Here is a 20,320-nt window from a genome sequence, read left to right on the forward strand (position 1 = left end):
AAAATAATAATATATTATATTATATATATATGTATATGTGGATGTGTATGTATATATATATATATATATATATATATATATATATATATATATATATATATATATATATATATATATATATATATATATATATATATATATATATATATATATATATATATACACACACACACACACACACACACACACACAGTTGTACCCCGCTTTACGCGGTTTCACTTAACGCGATTTCTCATATACGTGGTGCCTCGCCAGAACCAAACTTTCACTTAACGCGGTCCATCTACCCATATACGCGCAGAGTGTCCGGCTCGAGACGCTATTTTTAGATTCGCCCCACTCGCCACCCGCTCCCGCCTGCCTCGCCTCTCCCTCCTCCTCCTCCCTCCCTCCCCTCCACCTCCATCCCCGTATGCCGACCCATCTCTTCTACTAACATAAGTGTTACACCTAACTTTTAGTTTTCCTAACCTAACCTATATTTTTCCTAACCTAACCTCTTCTATATTACTTGTTTGTTCATACCATCATAAAGTTAAGATAAAATTTTTACTACAACATAGTTGTGTGTCGTCAAAAAGTGGAGTTTGGGGGTCGGGCCAGTCTCTATTGGAATTAATCCCATATGTTCTGTTGTTCACTTAACGCGGTACCCTGTGGGTTCAATTGACCGCGTAAAGCGGGGTACAACTGTATGTATGTATGTATGGGAAAAGAGCTTAGAAGTATTCAAATCATCTTGTGTCACAGAAAGACTTCTGGTTGAAGCTAGTTTGATTAAGGAATTAAAATCAATAAACCTTTGTGATGGTCAGTTCAAAACTGATAATATGTTTCATAAATTTATTTGTCAGTGGCCCAAGGTTAAAAATGCTTTGAAAACCTTTGATCTAGATGTATGATAGTTATTTTGTGGGTCCCTTATTTTTGACCTGACCTGACTAGTCACGTCACCACCCTTCTCTTAAGCTCCTCTACGTGTGTGTTGGTGTGGGGATTAGTGGATGTCATCATTATGACCTGACCTCATGTTTTTAGGTCACCCTGTATATTTAAGCCTCTCTCTGTCCATGTAATCCAGTTGCCTCTGAAGATGTCTTGAATAAAGATGAAAGCTAAGGTACTCCGTTGTTTCCATTTTCCCGTGTGATTTTATCAAGAGATATATATATATATATATATATATATATATATATATATATATATATATATATATATATATATATATATATATATATATATATATATATATATATATATATATATATATATATATATATATATATATATATATATATATATATATATATGTATATATATATATATATGTATATATATATATATATATATATGTGTGTATATGTGTATATATGTATAGGTATGTGTATATGTATGTATAAATAAAAAAAATAATAAATAAATAAATAAATAAAAATAATAAATAATAAAATAAATAAATATTGAAGTGATAACCGTGGTAACATTATGAGATGTACTTATTATTACCATGCTATTGTACTATTCCAGATGATACTAAATGTTACATAATACTTCCTTGAGATAAATGTATAGTATATATCAGGTGCCTCAAAGAGAGCTCAGGTTCTCAACTGGCTCAGCCATGTTAATATTGTTATTATTATCCACTCTGTATCTGTATTTTTCTGGCTAAATAAACTGTCACAATTCAATAAATTAGAAAACATATAAAGTACCATTCCCTACATATATGTTTCTTACGTAGCTACTTTTTCCCTCATGCCTTCAATAACCAAGTTTTCAGTCCATTGATACATTACCTTATTCTCCCTAAACAGCCTAAAGAGTCTTTCATCCTTGACGGAGGACAGACCATATATGGCCAGTTTGGTTTGTCCCTTTTCCAACAATAATGGAGAAATCTTGATTTCCTGAAGATCTGTGGTTCTTCCAAAATAATTTACCAGCCCTGCTACTGAAAGCATCTCCAGAGCACAAAACTGGCCAGGACCTGTAGAAAGTATAAAAGGAAGATCTTAACATCACATAAATAAAGATAGGTCACCTTTCTACTTAGCCTGTCATTTTCCTTTGGTATTTTATAACAACACTTTTTTTTATAAGTTACATACAATACTCTATACAATGTAACAATTGCATTAAATTCTTAACCTTTACAACCAATTATTAAAGGACATGGTTTGAATAAGACGAGTGATCTAAAGAGCTATTGGCTAGATATGAAGGACACAACCTCTAAATAATTCACTTCTGCCAACGTGCATTAACAAGGGGACTGGTTACAACAATGCTTTGTACACATAAGCAACCTAATGTACAGTCACAGAAATAAGTCCTGTCAGTCCTGTGTCCCATCCATGAACCTGTGAATCCGATACATCACACAGTGCACCAACAATGTCTCATGTCTTGGATTCACTGGTTCATGAGTCTCAGAGTTCATGGATGGGAAGGAGGACTCACTTCATTGATTGACTTGATGGACTGATTGAGAGAATATACATATATACTGTAGTAAGGCAACTCACCTGATGGATCATCATGGTTGCCGTGGATTGAGAAGATCGGGATGGCAATATTCAGGTTGGGGTCCAGATAATTGACCGTCGGGTTCTTGGCATGCTTGAAGTTTTCCACCGGATCACTTATGAAGTCAAACAGAACAGGGCTAAAAAAAAATAAGAGAGGGGTAGAATAGGCCTCAGAAAAGTAAAAGATGGGTTGAATAGGCCCAAATAAATAAAGGAAGAGGGTAGAATAGGCCTACAAATAAAAGAAAACAAAATAGGCCCTAAAAATATAGGAGGGTGGGGAAGAATACACCTAAACAAATAAAAGAAAGGTGCCATCTATTTAACGACGACCATCATCAGAGGACATTAGCTGTAGGGAGAGCAGCCTTCATCATACTTCTTGTTCCATTACTTTACATAATACAGGTGGGTGGAGGGGGGGGAGGATCCTCAGCCGCCGATTAAGAGTTAATTATTGAGCGAAAAATTACCACAGCAGAGAATGAACGGTGTATATTATTCACCATGGAGGAGTGAAGAAGGTGAAAGTCTGACTGGTGAATGAAGTCTGTAAATGTATAAGTCAGTAAGTCTGGACCTACATTACTTCACACCACAAAACTAACTAAGACTCTGTACTGTATAATTAAAATCTATTAGCTATACAGAACACTACAGTATCTTCTTGTGAGGTTTTATGTCAGCACATTTTGTGTTTGGAAGAAATTAAAATTTATATACAAGCTGGACAAGAACTGGGATATGTGACTGAGAATATACAATAAAATACACCAATACAATACTGTACCTCCAGGAGACATAAACAAAAATAAAAAATTTACAATCAACTGGATATATGAACATACTGTCCTGTTATTCTATCATTAACACATTACTACAGTCTTTTTCTTATCCTTACCTATCACCAAAAGTGTACTTCCTAATCATGTCCATACAGCGCACCAAACACTGGCGAGACGGTTTGTTTTCATGGAAGAGATCACCCCCTAATAAAATAAAATCCACTTTCTGTTCCACTGCCATCTGGAGAATTTCTTCGAAGGTTTCTAAGCTGTCGTCGCCTGTAGTGATCAAAAACAATTAGTATCAATTAACAGAGATCAACTTAGGATTTAGTCAAGGTGGGCCAAAGGAGTGAGGGGCTTTATAAAAAATGGTAGGGTCTTAATGTGTAGAAGTCAGATTTCACAGCTTTATGATATGATACTCTATTTGATTTTAACATGTTCAGAGATCTGCAACAATTTACTCATTCAAACTTACAGCAAATTAATATACCATTTCTTTTGCTACCGACTCATTGACTTAAAAAAAATGAACCCTCCAACCACACACTGTACTGTACAATGATTTAATAAGCAGTATTACTGAACATTATGCAGGACTCCCAGAGGAACACTTCCCATATATACCTTAACAGCTTCAAATACTGCAGCACAAAGTCTAACAGTACAGTAATTAGCCAATCTAAATTACAATGAAGAACAAACTAAATTACATCTTGTCAAATATTTTTTACTTAACCAAGTAAAGAGATGTAAAATGACTTGTAATACTCTACTGCCTACAAATTTTCATTAGGTTAGGTTAGGTCTACTATTTGTTAGGAAGATATCTACAACTGCCAGCACTTACCTCGCTCTGGATCATTTTCAGCATACCCAATGTGGTTGTCAGTTGCCACAAGAATGCGAAAGGTGTCATCTTGTTTTGCACCCATCTTGCCTGGTAATACAGTCCCCCACCAACTTTACTGAAGGTTCCAAGGTGCAAATATAAACCCTGCAACATATTAAAGCAGTAACTAACGTGGTCAAATACACCAAACATATATAAGGGGTCAAAAAATGTTAAACTTAATTGGGGAGCAAGTAACAATCAATGGATAACTTTATGAAATATTCAACAAAATGTCTACCACAAATGAAAATTTTTCTGGTGAGTTTAAGATTTCAGCCACTCATATAATTTGTGTGTGACGTCACACTTAATGTCTCACAGGATCCTCGTTCACCAATACAGAATACCTTTGGTGTTATGTTCCAGTAGAATGCTGTGGATATTGAGCTCCCAAAAAGAAATTAATAACAAATTTATGGGAAAATAAGTTCAGTAATGGGTTCTGGACTACAGTACAAACTTGTGTTGTTAAACCACAAGATTTAATGAAATAATTGGCTACCTCATTATGCTATCCAGACTTTGTGGCTGCTGTATATACCAAATTCAAGCAAACATTATTACAGCTACTGTATTTTTATTACTGTATTATTATTATTATTACATTATACAGCATGCCCTGATAATTAGCGGATTTTTAATCGTGGTCCTCAATTATTAATGGATGACACCCTGGACGTACCCAAGAATGTCTGCGAGTAGTTTTAAAGTTGCTGGCATTTTCACGGCCGGGACAGAGAGCCATTCGTTCTATAGACAGTAATTTTTAAGACGAAAAAATTGCGGTATGGCATCCCAACCAAATCAACTTTAATAACAAAACACAGAGTTCACTTGAGGATACTCACACATTTTTTCTACATTTCGATACAATTTGTTGTCTTGTTTCTGATGAATTGTGAGAGGTGTAACAATATTGAAATTTAGTTATGTAAGTGTGCTATAGTTCACCATTGTCCGCTTTCTATGTTCAGTTTGTTTACATCATACTGTAACTAATCGACGGCTTCTCTCGAGTAAAACTGCAGAGTTAAGTTGTGTCTCTCTACCCTTCGAGTATTATGGCCATGTAAAACAAGAATACCCTGTACTACGACATCACAACATGGTGGCAGCGCTAAAAGCAGTTTAACTCTCAGCACAAGGTATAGAGGCATAAAGTAAGGCTCCAGTTCCAGTGGTCTGAGGCAAGTAGAGGCGGGCGTCAGTGCAGCGACATGGCAGCTTCAGCACTCACAGTTCCCAGCAAGTTAAGCCTAACAGGTGACACTGAACATACATGGAAGACCTTTAAGCGAAAATTTGACCTCTATGTATTGGCTGCAGGCTTCAAGAAGAGGTCTGATGAGGAAAAAGTTGCACTTCTGTTAACCATGGGAGGGGATGAGTTGCTTGATATATACAATTCATTTGAGTTCCCTAAACCTAGTGGTACCCAGACTCAGCCAAAGTGTTGCAGAATGTACTAGACAGTTTGATGCACACTTTGCACCAAGAAGGAATGTGTTGGCTGACAGGTATAAATTCAGAAAGTGTGTGCAACAAACAGAGAACCCCTGGATTCATTTATCACAAAGCTCAAGATTCTAAGCAAGGAATGCGAGTATGGTGACCAGAGAGAAGACGAAATGAGAAACCAACTAGTATTTGGATGCCAAGAAGATTCCCTTCGTGAGAAGTTCTTCAAAGAAGAGGACCTCAGTTTTAGTGCAGCTCTGAAGATATTGTGACCCATGAAGAATCAAAGAAACAGATGGCGGTGTTTCTAGACGAGGGTCCAGCAGCTGTCAACACGGTGACTCAGAAGAAGCATATGAAGAAGAAGAGTGAAGTGAAGAAACTCCGTGAGAACACAACCGAGAGCAAGCCCCTGAACTTGAGAGAATGCAAGTTCTGTGGCCGTAAGCACGTCTGGAAGAAAGAAGTATGCCCAGCAAATGACAAAACCTGTAGCAAGTGTGGCAAAATTAATCATTTCGCAATTAAGTGCAGCGCAACAGCAAAGAGCACAGTTAGAGGTACTGTATTCAAGAGGACGAAGACGCAGAGGATCCAGATGCCCAGTTCTTTATGAAGATTGCAGCACGGAGCAACGACAAGGCAATCATAACGTCTATGGAGGTAGGTGGTATGCAAGTGAAGTTCCAAGTTGACTGTGGTGCAAGTGTAACTGTAATTCCTCACCATATCGTACCTAATGTGCAATTAACACCTCGTGATAAAGTGTTGATCATGTGAAATTCAACAAAAATAAGCCCATTGGTAAAGCATAGAATTGTCATCACTAATAAAAAAAACAGGAAAAAATATTCAGTAGAGTTCATTGTTCTAGAGCAAGATTTTGTGCCAATTTTGGGCAAGCGAGCATCAGAGCAAATGAATTTGATTACTGTAAATTATGAGAACATAAGTGTAGTTCAAGATGTAATCTCAGATTTTAGTGATGTGTTTTCAGAAGCAGTAGGAAAACTCCCTGATGTTGTTAAGTTAACTCTAGATTCATCACCAACTCCAGTTGTAATATCATCATGTCGAGTGCCTATCAGTATCAAACACAAAGTTCATAAGAAGCTTGTTGAACTTGAAAAGATGAATGTCATCGCCAAATGTGTTACCTAACCTAACCTAATGTAATACGGTCATATCTCCATTACCCGGAACAATTGGTGCAGAGCACTTCCAGGAATGAGAGATTTCCGGGTAAGGAGACGACTCTCTCAAAGCTGGAAAAATATCCCACATCCCCGGAATGTTCCAGAATATTCCAGGTACTGGAAAATTTTTCTCTGAATTTACAGAGAATGCGCCTAATTTTCATCTCTCAAACCCGGGAAAAAAATCCCCCATCCCTGGAGTTTTCCGTGTGTCAGGAAAATATTCTCTGAATTTTCGGGAAAATGTGCCCCTCGGAAAATTGTTCCCAAAGCCGGAATTTTCTGGAAAATTTCAGCTTTAGGAACGATTTTCCGAGAAAACTTTAATTCCGGTTATCGGAGAGTTCTGGGTTTGAAGGATTCCGGCTAACGGAGATATTACTATAAGAAAATGATCATAGAAAAAATAGCTCTATCGATTGAGTGTAGTGAATTTCCGGAATTCTGTAGTTGCTGTTCACTGCAATGTTACCTAAATATCTACCCTTCCATCCATTACTGACAGTTCTGAGCAATTCTAAATGTAATGTCTGAGAACAGTACTACCTGTACCACCAGAAGGAGTAGTTCGATTTCATTAATTTTTTCCACAGATGTTTTTTGGATGATATTAATAAAAACAATATGACAATGCACGGTATAAAGCATTAGTAGGAACTTGGCCGGTTATGGCAAAATATTCATTGCATAAATTTTATGTAATGGATATTTTGCTGTGACCGGCTAAGTTCCTACAAACACTATTTTACTGTGAGTGCTCTTTGATTGTCTTTCCCCCCCTCCCCCCTGGCTAGGAAGTTAGGTAAGGTTAGGTAGGTTTCATTGGTTGGTTAGGTCAGGTTCTATTAGACTCTAGTAAATGTCGCCTTTTTTATAATAAGTTTCCATGCTCAACAGAAATATGGTTAGGTGTGTTTACAGCTACACAACGATTGACTCACAGCGAAATAAATGCCAAATGCCACCAGAGTCACAGTCAAATATAGTTCTCGCATTGTTTGCCGGTAATGAACGATTAGCTAATAAGAGTGTACTCATGGTAAAATAGCGGTTTTTTTTGGCATTAGTGCACACAATATTCCTACCCCAAATCTATTATCATATTCGAAAAAGAATCTAATTTTAAGATAATTATTTTGTATCACATTACCGTCGCAAACGTATAATAACGGGCATAGCACATGTCAAATCTTTCTCTATTTTCTTCCATTAATCTTCCGCTATTATCGCCTACCCGACCTCCCACTCAGCGTGTTTTCTTCATAAATCGTCACGAGGATGCGTAACCCACACACGTCACGTGGCCAATCAAAAGCGTTTGGTGGTGGTGGTGGGGGGGAGGAGGGAGGGGGGGGCAATTAAAATTAAATGTGGTTTAATTTGCAGTATTTTTTGCCCAATCAGATTAATTTGTGATTTTGGATCTCACATTTCGAAATTCAAATTCATTTCCGACCATGGAAGTCTGCTAGGTGATTGTGGATGGGGAAAAAAAACGAACAAGCTATATCATTTTTTAGATCTCATGGTGTTCTCCCGACCTCAGTAAAGTATCCGAAGTGCAAGAACGAATGTAAATATCGTCAAGACCAACATGGTTGACATTGTAGTAAATCCGACGACGAATCAGAACCAGGCCAGTTAGGTTAGGACAGGTTAGGTTAGGTTTGGTTAGGTTAGGTCAGGTTCGGTTTATATGTTTTTCTAGTGTTTCTTGGTGTATTTTGTATTGGCGTGGGCATGGGTTTTGTCAGAAAACACCCCATCGAAAAAAACTTAATACCTAAAAAACAGGCAATTTGCGATGGAAATCAAGGTCAAAACCAATCAAAACACAAAAAACATAGTTTTGATTTTCTAACAGAGTTGTGTGCACTAATGCAAATTTACCAAATAGCGTTATATCCACTGCCTAAATTTTAAGAAATAAAGTAACAAAGGTTTATTGTTTTTGAGCCGACACATAAGCAATTCATTCAAAACTTGTTCCTGTTCCTGGGATTCGCCTTCAGTACATAGTTAGTGGAAAATTAGAAAATAGGTGAGCTACATGCAAAACTCTGTCAATATCTGTGAGTAAAAGCTGGACCAATGAGGACGGCTGACATCCTGCCTGTAGCCCTACACTGGAAATAACTGTTTACAATTTTATGTCTTTTATGCGTTATTTTATGTAAGTTTTTATATGTACATATGCTTATACTGCATGAATGTTTACTACAATTCAAAACAAGTCAGACGGAACAATATATACACTAATACTGTATAACTACCTTATGGACGATGTCAGTTGTAAAGAGGGTGTTTAGTGCTGCTGTAATTACTTTATGATAATTCTATAATATGAGTCGGTAACTGGAGCCACTGACCTGTTATAAAAAAGAGAAGGTTGAGAAGAACATGTGGGTGATCCTTCCCGCCGTGTGTGTCAGTGTTGTGTGTCAGTGTTGCCACAAGATCATTACACCATAGCTCAAGTCGCTAGATTAGAAATGTTAGTAAGAATCTAGTATAATATCTAGTCATATAATATAATATGCTGTGTGTGTGTATCCATTCGCAACATCCGGTTAATAAGAGCTGAAACTTGGCATGGAGACACACATTCCAGAGGTGTCAGGAAGGTCTAATTTCAGAGGTTGGCCCCTTGGAGGTCGACCCCCCAATTGTGGTATGGCCTCATTAAAAATACGTCTAAATTGAGGGATGGACCCCTTCTCCCTAAGAGTGCAGGTGTAGTTAATGTTGTGATGTCATGGTCACGTTTGTGCAGTAGTCCGTTCAACACTTAATTATTCATATTATGCTACAGCGCCCACAAAACGCATGACAATGTATGTGTGAAGAGAACGAGTCTTCCTCTCCACACGTCCATATAAAATGACACTCAAAAAGAAAAATAATAAAAGCAAATGCTTATAGTTCAATAGAACTAATGACGAGTCAATCATTCATAACAGGAGTACCAGGTGAAGCTTTTGTAGTCATGTTCAGCGGACTTCTTGGAGTTGTCCTGGCCCTGCGTCTGAGGGTCCTGGTGGTTGTCGTCCCTGTAGAGGAAGTCTCTCGCCTTGAGCGCCAAGGCCAACATTCCAGGCACCTCTGGCAGGGCTCCGTTGAGCTTCTGGGCAGCGTATGCCCCCAAGTACCCGCCCAGGCCTAAAAACGCTAATTCAAGCACCATGCTGGAAATTTTAGATTTATATTACAAATGTTTTTAAAATTAACGAAATAAATTTTAAGTTTTACGTGTTAGGAAAGTTTTGTACATCTTACAGATGGTGTGACGAGTGGTATGAGTCACGGTGTGAGGGTTAGTTACAGACAAGACACTTTTTTACTTTCATCCTCTTCACCACTGATCGACTCGTTAGCCGCTTGGACGATCGGTCACGTCTCTGTCACGCACTGTTGGCAAGTACTGGGCATGTACTGGCTCCTGAATGTACTTGAACCTGCTCCAGTGTTGGATAATTATTGGGCCAAATTATTCCGCTCATGTCATTTTGGTCTACATCACAACGGTTTACATTTATTATCTCTGCTGACATCTTGTTTCTCTTGGAACTCTTCACTGTGTGATACAAAACAATAGTAACTGTATATTCAGTTGTTTTGAATCACATTAAAATAAATCTGAGTCTGTTGACATTTAGTTTACTGTTATTGAATATAGTTAATTAAAAAATGTTGCACACATTAATAAGTAGAATAACTATATGCTAAGAAACGTTGTCTCTTCAGATTATTTTAATTAATGTAAAAAATTAAAGTATATCTACACCTTTAGCTGTGACAACGGTACAAATGGCAGGTAGCACATGTTAAATACCAAACACTACATGTGGTAGTACATGTTAAATACCACACACACTACATGTGGTAGTATATGTTAAATACCAAACACTACATGTGGTAGTACATGTTAAATACCACACACACTACATGTGGTAGTATATGTTAAATACCACACACCACATGTGGTAGTACATGTTAAATACCAAACACTACATGTGGTAGTACATGTTAAATACCACACACTACATGTGGTAGCACAGGTTAAATACCAAACACTACATGTGGTAGTACATGTTAAATACCAAACACTACATGTGGTAGCACAGGTTAAATACCACACACTACATGTTAAAGCAGGTTCTGGTGTGTGTGTGTATGTGTCAGGACCAAGCTGCTGCAGATTTATTAGTTCATTGCACAATAATGCCAGTTGTATAATTCCCTGATCAGTCTGCCAGGCACGAAATGACGACACATTATTCTTAATAATGTCCAGAACCTTGATGTTTACTTTTACTTTCATCCTCTTCACCACTGATCGGCTCGTTAGCCGCTTGGGAGATCGATCACGTCTCTGTCACGCACTGTTGGCAAGTACTGGGCATGCACCGGCTCCTGAATGTATCTGAACCTGCTCCAGTGTTGATCAAGTCTGGTCTTGAAAGAGCTCACACTCGGTGCCACCGCACCACTTTCTGGCAGATTGTTCCAAGAGTTCACAACTCTCACTTCGAAAAAGTTTGCCCTCACAGTTTTCTGGACCCGAGGCTTCTTCAACCTTGAGCTGTGACCCCTTGTGCGGCAAGCGTCCACCAGCTCCAGGTAAGGACACTCGACTTAGTGCCCCTTGAGATGCTTCTACACCTCAATTAGGTCGCCCTTTGCCCGTCTGTAGTATAAGCTAGGCAAGTTCAGGCGCTCCAATCTTTCAGGGTAGTTGAGGTGCTGAAGTGCAGGCACCAATCTGGTGGCCCTCTTTCGTACATTTTCAACCAACTGACAGTCCCTAGCATATCTCAGGGACCAGATGGGGTGACAGTACTCCAGATGGGGAAGCACTTCACTCTTGAAGATTGTTACGAAGGACAGACCTTCTAGATATCTGAACGACCTTTTTATAAGACCTAATAATTTATTTGTCTGTTTTACCTTCTTCTTGCAATGGCCCGAGACTTCAGCTCATTGTCAACATACACACCTAGGTCCTTCTCACATTGTCTCAAATAGTGCAGTTTCTTCATCCCGTTGGGACATATGATACGCCTCCTTATCTTTGGTATGCCCCAGGTGCATCCTCTCACACTTCGTGACATTGAATCTCAGCAGCCATTTCTTCTACCATTCTTGGAGCCCACAGAGGTCCTTCTGCAGCTCTTCACAGTCTGATTGGTTCTTGATTTCCCGAAATAACTTGGTGTCATCCTCAAAAATTTGTATGGAGGAGTGTACATCAGGCACGTCATTTATAAAGCAAACAAACAACAGTGGGCCCAATACACTGCCCTGTGGTACCCCAATCGTGACAGGTACGGATGATGGTTTCACGCCATTAACCACCACACCCTGCTTGCGGTCATGTAGAAAGTCTTCTATCCACGCTAGGACATTTCCCCGAAACCTGTACCCTTCCAGTTTGTTTTTCAGCTTTGGCAAAATCTAGGTAAATATTATCGATATTACCACCCCGTTCCAGAATATGGGTCCAAATGTCCAATACAGTACCTTGAGCAATTGTGTAAAGCAATTCTTTACAAGGTTGTTTCGTAGTAGATGTTCCATCGCGGCATCTTTGATAATGCTCTCAAATACCTTACTTTACATACTATGCTGGTCAGGCTCACCGGTCTATAGTTGTTCATGGAGTGACGATCGTCCTTCTTGAAGATAGGACTCACATTAGCCATTTTCCAGTCACTGGGGGCCTTTTTTTCATCCAGGCATTTACAGAACCCCTCTTAAAAGCAGGTAAACAAATGAATATGTTAATCAAATCCACAGGAGACCTCACATTTTATTGGCTTCGTATAATACATTGCCATACACACATAGCACCACCTCGCCACATAAAAACTTAAATTATTTGTACATAAATATCTTTAAAATCATAACCATTCATGGCAATACAACAACAACTAATTGTCAATCAAACCATCAGAGTTCACAAATACATTGCCTTACATATTTGTATTCTAGTGATATACGGTACATTGAGGTTTGAGAGGCACTCATTCTCAGAACAGAAGACACTCTAAGGCTTGGGTCCATAACACACTTAAATCAATCCATCTGAATGCATTTATACTACCTACCCATGTACTTAACCCTTGTGGTCAATTGTCCACATTTACACTCTATTAAATATGACTTCAATTTATCTGCGATGTATAGTACACAATGACCTTATCTTGAAGTGTAGAGTGAACACAGTGAGGAAAATGTTAGCTGAATACATAAGTTTGTAGTACATGCATTTTGAATCTCTTAGTGACCTGAGTGTGCCGGGGAACAGAGCCCTAAACCAATCTTCTATGAGGGCCCACATTGTTGCACTTCTCTAATTGTTTTGGGTATAAAAATGTTTGTAAATTAATTTCCATACAGTGTACCAAAAAAGTATCCTTAATAAGTAGAAAAGTGGAAAGCATATGAAATCTTAATGAGGTTTACAAAAACTAATGCCGGTCAAGTTTAAAAAATGTTTCAGACCTGCCATTGGATGCTTAATCTGAGTGTGTTTTATGACCTGTAATTTAACCGGTCGCCTTATTAGTAATGATGTCGTAAGATGTGAATTTGTCAACACTTGGAGTAAATGACGATTCATTCCAAAGACAGGGCTCACAAACAATGGTAATACTGTACTGTTGACATCTAAGCTACAAGAAGTACATTCATGTACAGCACATGATATAGTACAACTAGGAGTGTACACAGAGAGTTAAATATTTCAAATGTGGGAAATGTAAAATGTTGGATGATTAGGAGAAAAGATTTGAGTGTTGTGTCGTCGGCCCACTGACCTTGGAGCTGCAGCTGGTAAAAGATTCATGGAAGTCAACTCCCACGTGTATGCACATTACATTTATCCAACATCTTAAGAGTAATTCTTGAGTCTTTCAGTTAACCACCTGTAGGAGGATGGATATTAAGTGTGGAACATTATCAGAGGCTCGCCCTAGTTGTTTCACATCTGGTGGGTAGCAAGAGGACTTTATGTCACTACTCCTCCACCACCAATCTACAGAGGATAGCTCAGAAACTGGTTACAGCAGAGGATCTTCAATTCATTATTTCTATTCTGTTTGTACATTCTACAGTGTAACACTTTATATATTCTAGACAGCATTTATGGCAGTTATCAGATGTATGAAAAGAGAAAGTGTAAATTCTTCTCTATATACATGGGTGAGTTGGGCAGCTGTGGAGTTAATTGACACTACTACATGCCAGCAGTCCCATTGTGGAGGTTAATGTCCATGCTATATCCTAGACTCCAGGTTTCCCCTTGCTGGTAATAAAGGACATTACTATACATAAGCATGGCTATACTGTATATATATATATTCCTTGTACACTTGATAACAATCATTAATAATACAGCAATAAAAATAGTAATGATGATAATGACACTGATAATAATACTAATATGAATAATAATAATAATAATGACAGTATTTAATTGCTTGTTTTCAGCAGCAGAATATTTTAAGCTAACTGTACAACTAAATACAATTTATTAATTTCCATTCATCAGTTGTCTAATCCTTGTGACTAATTATAAGCTCTTTATGGTGTCCTGAATGAAGTCAACAATATACCATAGCACAGATCATGAGTGACAGGTAACACATCTTTACCACTCCAGTTGTTACGTGACTTCTTACCATCCCTGCCACTCACACACACTGATGGTAATTGTATCGATAATAAATCAATTGGTTCTGCCATTTAGTTTGGGCTACTATAGTTGTTGAGATATCCAGTGTAGTTCTTCCCTGTTATGGTTCAAGGGTAACCACAAAGTCTCTTGAATGTTGTGTCCTAGTGCCAAGTTGATGGTAGTTCTCTGTTGTAAGTGGAAGGCCGTATGTTAAGGCCATATTATTAACATTAACATAGTATATAACATACAAAACACCTGCGATATACAACATGATAAGGAAGGTGTTGTATCTGCACCTGACTGCTATTGTGGAAACTGTATATAGTACTGTACATTCATACATAATGGAGCAGACTAGTACACCTAACTTATAGCAAATTATGCAGCTCTGTAGCATGTACGGTACATCTTCAAGAAACAACAAAAGCTTCAGCGTATCCGGTTGACACAACTTCTTGGATCACCAATAACAAATTTCAACTTGAATATTTCTAATTCATTGTCCTAACATATAAACCTGCCAGATAAAATATGACTTCATCCCTAACAATATAAACACTTGTAATGCAGAATTTGCAAAGACAAATATTCAATGTAACATAAATTTTGCAAACTTTGCTCGTGAGAAACTTCACCGTAAGACTTAAAAATGAAAACAAGTAACAAGGAAATCATACACGGAAAAATATTTTGAAGATATTAACTAAACATACGAACAAAATGGTAATGATATTTACTTTGCAAAAAATATATATTTTTTTAAAGAGTATCATAACTTAATTCATTCTCTCCTTGTTATAATCATAAAATTTATTATTGATACACAAGTTAAAATTTTAATATAATGTTAACTAACTCTGTAATGGTGAACTACTAAAGCAAAATTTATGTTTCACTGATATTTCTTTAAAATACATTTTTTCTTGTGTATAAATATTCTTAAGGCAAAGCACATGACCAGAACCTTGACAATAAATACATGTGCATCTCTGTATCACTTCCAAGTCCATTCACTGACGTTTTCAATATTCTTACACTAAAGATTTACATTCATTTCATAACACTATATCACCGTGTTCATAAACCTACAGCTTACAACCCCACCATAACTGTCATCTGTAAGCAATAATTGACACTTTATTTTTCACAGCTTCTTGTAGGCCATCTTGAAGTATGCAACTCACGCTTGCTCAGGTAAGCTCTGTACAAGTTCTGGCTATACAGTAGTCAGTAACCCTTACAGAATTGCAGTATCTAACATGCAATGTACAGTACCTGAACTATTACAGATTCCAAATTTTTGTTTTTATAATTCATGGGATATTTAGTCTTATCATTACTAACAAAAATGATACTTCAAATATTAAAATTAGATCTAGGATTTTACCTGGGGAGGGTACAAGGATGGGTGATGTCTCTAGAAATACATAGCTTCTATCTAGGAGGATGGGGATGCACTTTCTTGTTCTTTTTCCTTTATTCGTAGGACACACACACACATACAGTACAGAGGAAGCCAAGACTGGGTAACCTATTAATTATCTGTAAATGGTAGAACAGAGGCTTTATGCTATACCTTTCTGGATCATTAACTTATCCCATAAAAAAAAAATACACAACAGGTGTTTCCCGTAGCCACCAACAACCATGACAGGTACCATATCCACAACCCATAAAGCAACTCCATACACTATATATAACTTGAAACTAATATTGAAAGGATAAATGAGGGATTAGATATATATTCAGTCTTTTGGTGTTAACTTATGTACCTGATGTTACCCTTTTATTAAGACGAATAATTCCTTAGCACTTGCTATCTGTTTCCTCATATTCTAATGCCTTTACTAAACCCAAATAACCCTCAAATATATATAGTGCCATTATGTAATGAGCAATAGTGTCATTAAATAATTAGCTAGTGCCATTATCTAATTAGCAAGTTGCATTATATAATTAGCAAGTGGCATTACATAATTAGCAACTTATATGATGTGGCCCACTGTTTCTTAAATGAAAATCATCCTTAAATTAGTACAGTAGTTTTGTTTTTAATAATGTCCAAGGCAAGTGGCGATTTATTCAAGGTCACAATGTTGGCTATTTTGCAGTGGGTATTTGACTATCATATATATCTCCTCTTTCTAAAATAAACTTATGAACACCAGATTATTTATGAAAGTGTGAGTACTGTAGTCAAGCCTTGTCTTATACAAGTTTCTTCAATGTTGATTATATTATTCACTAAAAATAATAATACAGCACCGATTTATTGAATGCAGAAGAAAAAATTGATCCCCAGGTTTGAGTCTGAACTAGGTGTATGCTGCAGCCAGCTTAATGTTGGCCATTACTGTACTGTACTGGTTGGCGCCCACACTGTTGATCTGTCTCAGCCGCTGCACGGTAAATGTGTTGTGCACCTTTAACTATGCTAGGTGACAAAAAAACCAGAAAAACAATCCAGATGGTAATGCAATGAAAAGAGCGAGAAAGGTTTTGATACTGAGGAAATAGTGGCTGTTGGCCGAGAGTATGAAGTCAGAGTTGAGTACTACAGTAACATACACAGGTCTATCATCCACTCAAGTGTGAAGATTTGTGCTAGTGTCAAGACTTCTACACCTCTCAGTCCTAAGTTGTCACAAGTACCCAGGAAAAATCCTAACCTTGAAAATAAGTATGCAGTATGTTTAAGAGAGTATAAAGTAATGGGTTTGAGGCAAGTGATGTCCTCAGGCAAAAGCAAGAGATACACAGTACTGTCTGACAAATGTGGCACTTCCATTATACCTGTTGCCTTTTATGTCTTTTATTGTGCAAGAGTAATAAATTTTTTTATTGGTCTGAATTTTGAGGTGTAATAAATTTAGCTTTTTTATGACCAAAATCTGCATGATCATAACTGTTAAGATAAAATTCAGGACAGTATTTAAATGTCTAATGCAAGACAGTCTGAAAGATGACGGTGATGATGATGAATATCTAAGAGGAAAGGTTACATTAACTTATAAATTCTTAACATGACAAATTCTGAATACAATATAAAATGTCTCAGTTTTCTATATTACCAAGTGCTTTCAGTGATTCAAAAACTAAGAATTATTAAACTGATTTAATCTTCACATGTAAATATTATAAAGAAAAATGCTGGAAAGGTAAAGGTTAAACAAAAACAGACAAATGCAGTAAATTAATTTCACCTGTTGAGTGAAACTTGACCAATTGGCTGAGTTAAGATGCCAAAAGTCTTACAGAACCTTTTGTGTGTTTACATTTCACTTGGAATCTGGAATCCTTCAGGTACTTGAGTCTTTGGGCAAGTTTTAACTAGTGTTTTGATTGAGGTGTGACCAAAGCAGGAGACATATTATCAACAACTGCTTTGTTTTAGCTGCTTTTAATATCACTGCTACTATGTACATCATAAGCTTTTGTAGGTGTTTTAATATATATACAAATTTGACAATGTTTTCCCTAAACTTAGGAGGGATTGAAAGTTTTGCAGTAAAACAGAATAGTCATAAGCCCTGGAGATTCAAGTTGAAAAACAGTTGGTGAAATTGTTAATACGATACATGTTAAATGTAAAGTTTATCACGCTGTAATATGTACCCTTTGTCTTAGACTCGGGTATCAATGATGAGACTTAAATACATCCATGTACTGTATAAATATTAACTGACAGATCTCATCCTTCACTCGTGTGAGGGCAGGATATATGTACAGTATACTGTATATGAAGCTGTACTGAAAGATTTTCTTTATACAATTTCTCCTTGTAAATTATGAGTAGAGACACACATAACTGATGTAGTACCATTGTCTACAGTGGTACTATATCACTGCCAGAGGTTTATAGAAATTTACAAATGTCTAAACTTTGCCATGAAAATTCTAAATAAAATACAGGTATCTGCCTTTTTATTTCCATTGTAGAATGGAAGTAAGTTTTGACAATATCCACGGCATCAAACTATCTTACACAGTCCCTTATTGAGGAGCCTAGCACTAGAGGTCATCACTTAAAAAATCCAACTCTGCTTTGTTGAAAATGTCCTTCATCAACCATCATTAAATAAAGCTGGGGAATGGATCGTATTCTTGTATTATATAATAATAGTACAATACAAATTAAAGCATTCATAGTGACCTTAGATCATAGTGAGTTGATAGAGTACTGTAATATTCTGCTGTGTGTCTTACATGTAGCACAACAACTGTACCTACAGAGCCTTATCAATATGAAATGCATTTCTCTGGTACATCACATATGATTTGCAATTAATCTAGTTTAGCAACCCAACACTTTAAGGCATATTATAATTTTCAAATTTACATCTACCAGAAACAAAATATATTCGTCCATGGATAATGTTAATAAGATAGATGCGGGGGCGTAGCATGTTGCGAGAACCAACCATCGTCGTGAGTGACAGCAGCCTGGATATGTGGTCTGTTCTGTACTGACTATGGGCTCTCTGACACTCTCCCTCTTCCAGGGTGTTGGGTCACACGATATGTACCACTCACAAGCCTTATTATTGTCTGGTCCGATCCCGGCCTTAAAGTGAACGTCCACGCACACACACACACAAATAAACACACACACCACTGTCTCCTGTAGTAAACACTGTGCTCTATACTATTGACTCGAGTTTGTGGAAGGTTATACACACTAAGCCACCGTCAGCAGCAACCTCTGTTTACAAGTGTTCATGACTCACTCTTCATGTCATTCTCGTAATCAAGTCCACTCGATATTTCTTTCAGGTTCTTGGATAACTTACTGGTGTGGTCTTGTTACGCCATCACACCGGTCCCTGGAAGAAGCAAGACGTGTAAAATATAAGGCTGAGAAAAGTCCTACCACACGGCTGAGAATAGCAAAACTCACTCTTAACCTAACAATAATAATGCTGATAACGAACAAATGTTACAGGTAAATAAGGAGAAGAATCATACATCTACACATGCTGTTAATTTATGACTCAGTGCAGGGTATATGGTAATAATTTCTAGAAAGCGAAATAAGAACATTATAATGGATTTACTTACAAAATTACTTAAACTATCAGCCTGTATTGTACTGTATAGTGGACAAGGGAGACTATAATACAAAAAAATATATTTCTTATATAAAACCCAAGAATGCATTAATTTAAAAAAAACATTTAAAATAACTTAAATAGTTTATATAAGGAAATGCTTGAGAGAATATGCATCATTAGCCCCGAAAATATGAATAAAAAATAAAACTCAAACAAATATGTCTTAGCACTGAGTGAGAGGGGAGGGGGCGAGTGTTATAAATGAATAAAAAATATATGACATTATTGGAAAAATTGATAATGTGTATTTCTATGTGTACTTTTGAGAGTGGGTGTGTATGTGTGTGGGTGTATGTTCATGATGTATGTGTATGTGTGTTTGTTCATGTTTACTGTATATGTGTGTTCATGTACGTGTGTGCATGTGTATAATGTATTTTGATGGAAGAATACAATTATGTGCATGACCACATAAATATACACTACATGTACACATATATGGCTTGTTCATGTAGGTATGTATTCAACAAATACCCTACAGTAATTAACACAGCAAACACCTGTACAGTATAAAAATAATCAAGGCGTGACAACTCCATTGATGATAACCAAATGTTTTTAAATATCATGAATTATTTTTTTAGGGAAGATTGAGAAGATATCATGCAGGGAGATCTACAGAATTTAAGAAGTACTGAATAAAAATTACCATCAATATAT

The 20,320-nt window shown here is 37.0% G+C and overlaps 2 protein-coding genes across 8 annotated transcripts in view; both read right to left on the bottom strand.

Moving 5' to 3' along the window:
- LOC121874240 (double-strand break repair protein MRE11-like) overlaps positions 1-9,982 on the bottom strand; it is a 32,165-nt gene extending 22,183 nt beyond the window's left edge. The window contains exons 1-6 of one of the 3 annotated variants that reach the window (XM_042378318.1): positions 9,835-9,977; positions 9,142-9,237; positions 4,170-4,316; positions 3,433-3,595; positions 2,529-2,668; positions 1,800-1,990 (exon numbers count right to left, since the gene is read on the bottom strand). In XM_042378318.1, coding sequence (XP_042234252.1) covers positions 1,800-1,990; positions 2,529-2,668; positions 3,433-3,595; positions 4,170-4,254 — 579 coding nt within the window. In that variant the 5' untranslated portion in view covers positions 4,255-4,316; positions 9,142-9,237; positions 9,835-9,977. Of the gene's footprint in view, positions 1-1,799; positions 1,991-2,528; positions 2,669-3,432; positions 3,596-4,169; positions 4,317-9,141; positions 9,550-9,834 lie in introns of those variants that run through there. The other 2 variants (XM_042378319.1, XM_042378317.1) reach the window with 2 other exon arrangements.
- A 2,682-nt stretch (positions 9,983-12,664) lies between these two features.
- The window catches only part of LOC121874241 (protein tincar-like), a 51,668-nt gene continuing 44,012 nt past the window's right edge, over positions 12,665-20,320 (bottom strand). For all 5 annotated transcript variants that reach the window (XR_006090385.1, XR_006090384.1, XM_042378322.1 and 2 more), the window contains one exon: positions 12,665-19,372. Coding sequence is in view for 1 of the 5 variants with exons in the window: in XM_042378322.1 (XP_042234256.1) it covers positions 19,353-19,372 (20 nt within the window). In the remaining 4 variants the exon portion in view is untranslated. The remainder of the gene's footprint in view (positions 19,373-20,320) is intronic.

Source organism: Homarus americanus, unplaced genomic scaffold, assembly GCF_018991925.1.
Source record: "Homarus americanus isolate GMGI-L3 unplaced genomic scaffold, GMGI_Hamer_2.0 scaffold49667, whole genome shotgun sequence".
NCBI classification, from domain to species: Eukaryota; Metazoa; Arthropoda; class Malacostraca; order Decapoda; family Nephropidae; genus Homarus; species Homarus americanus.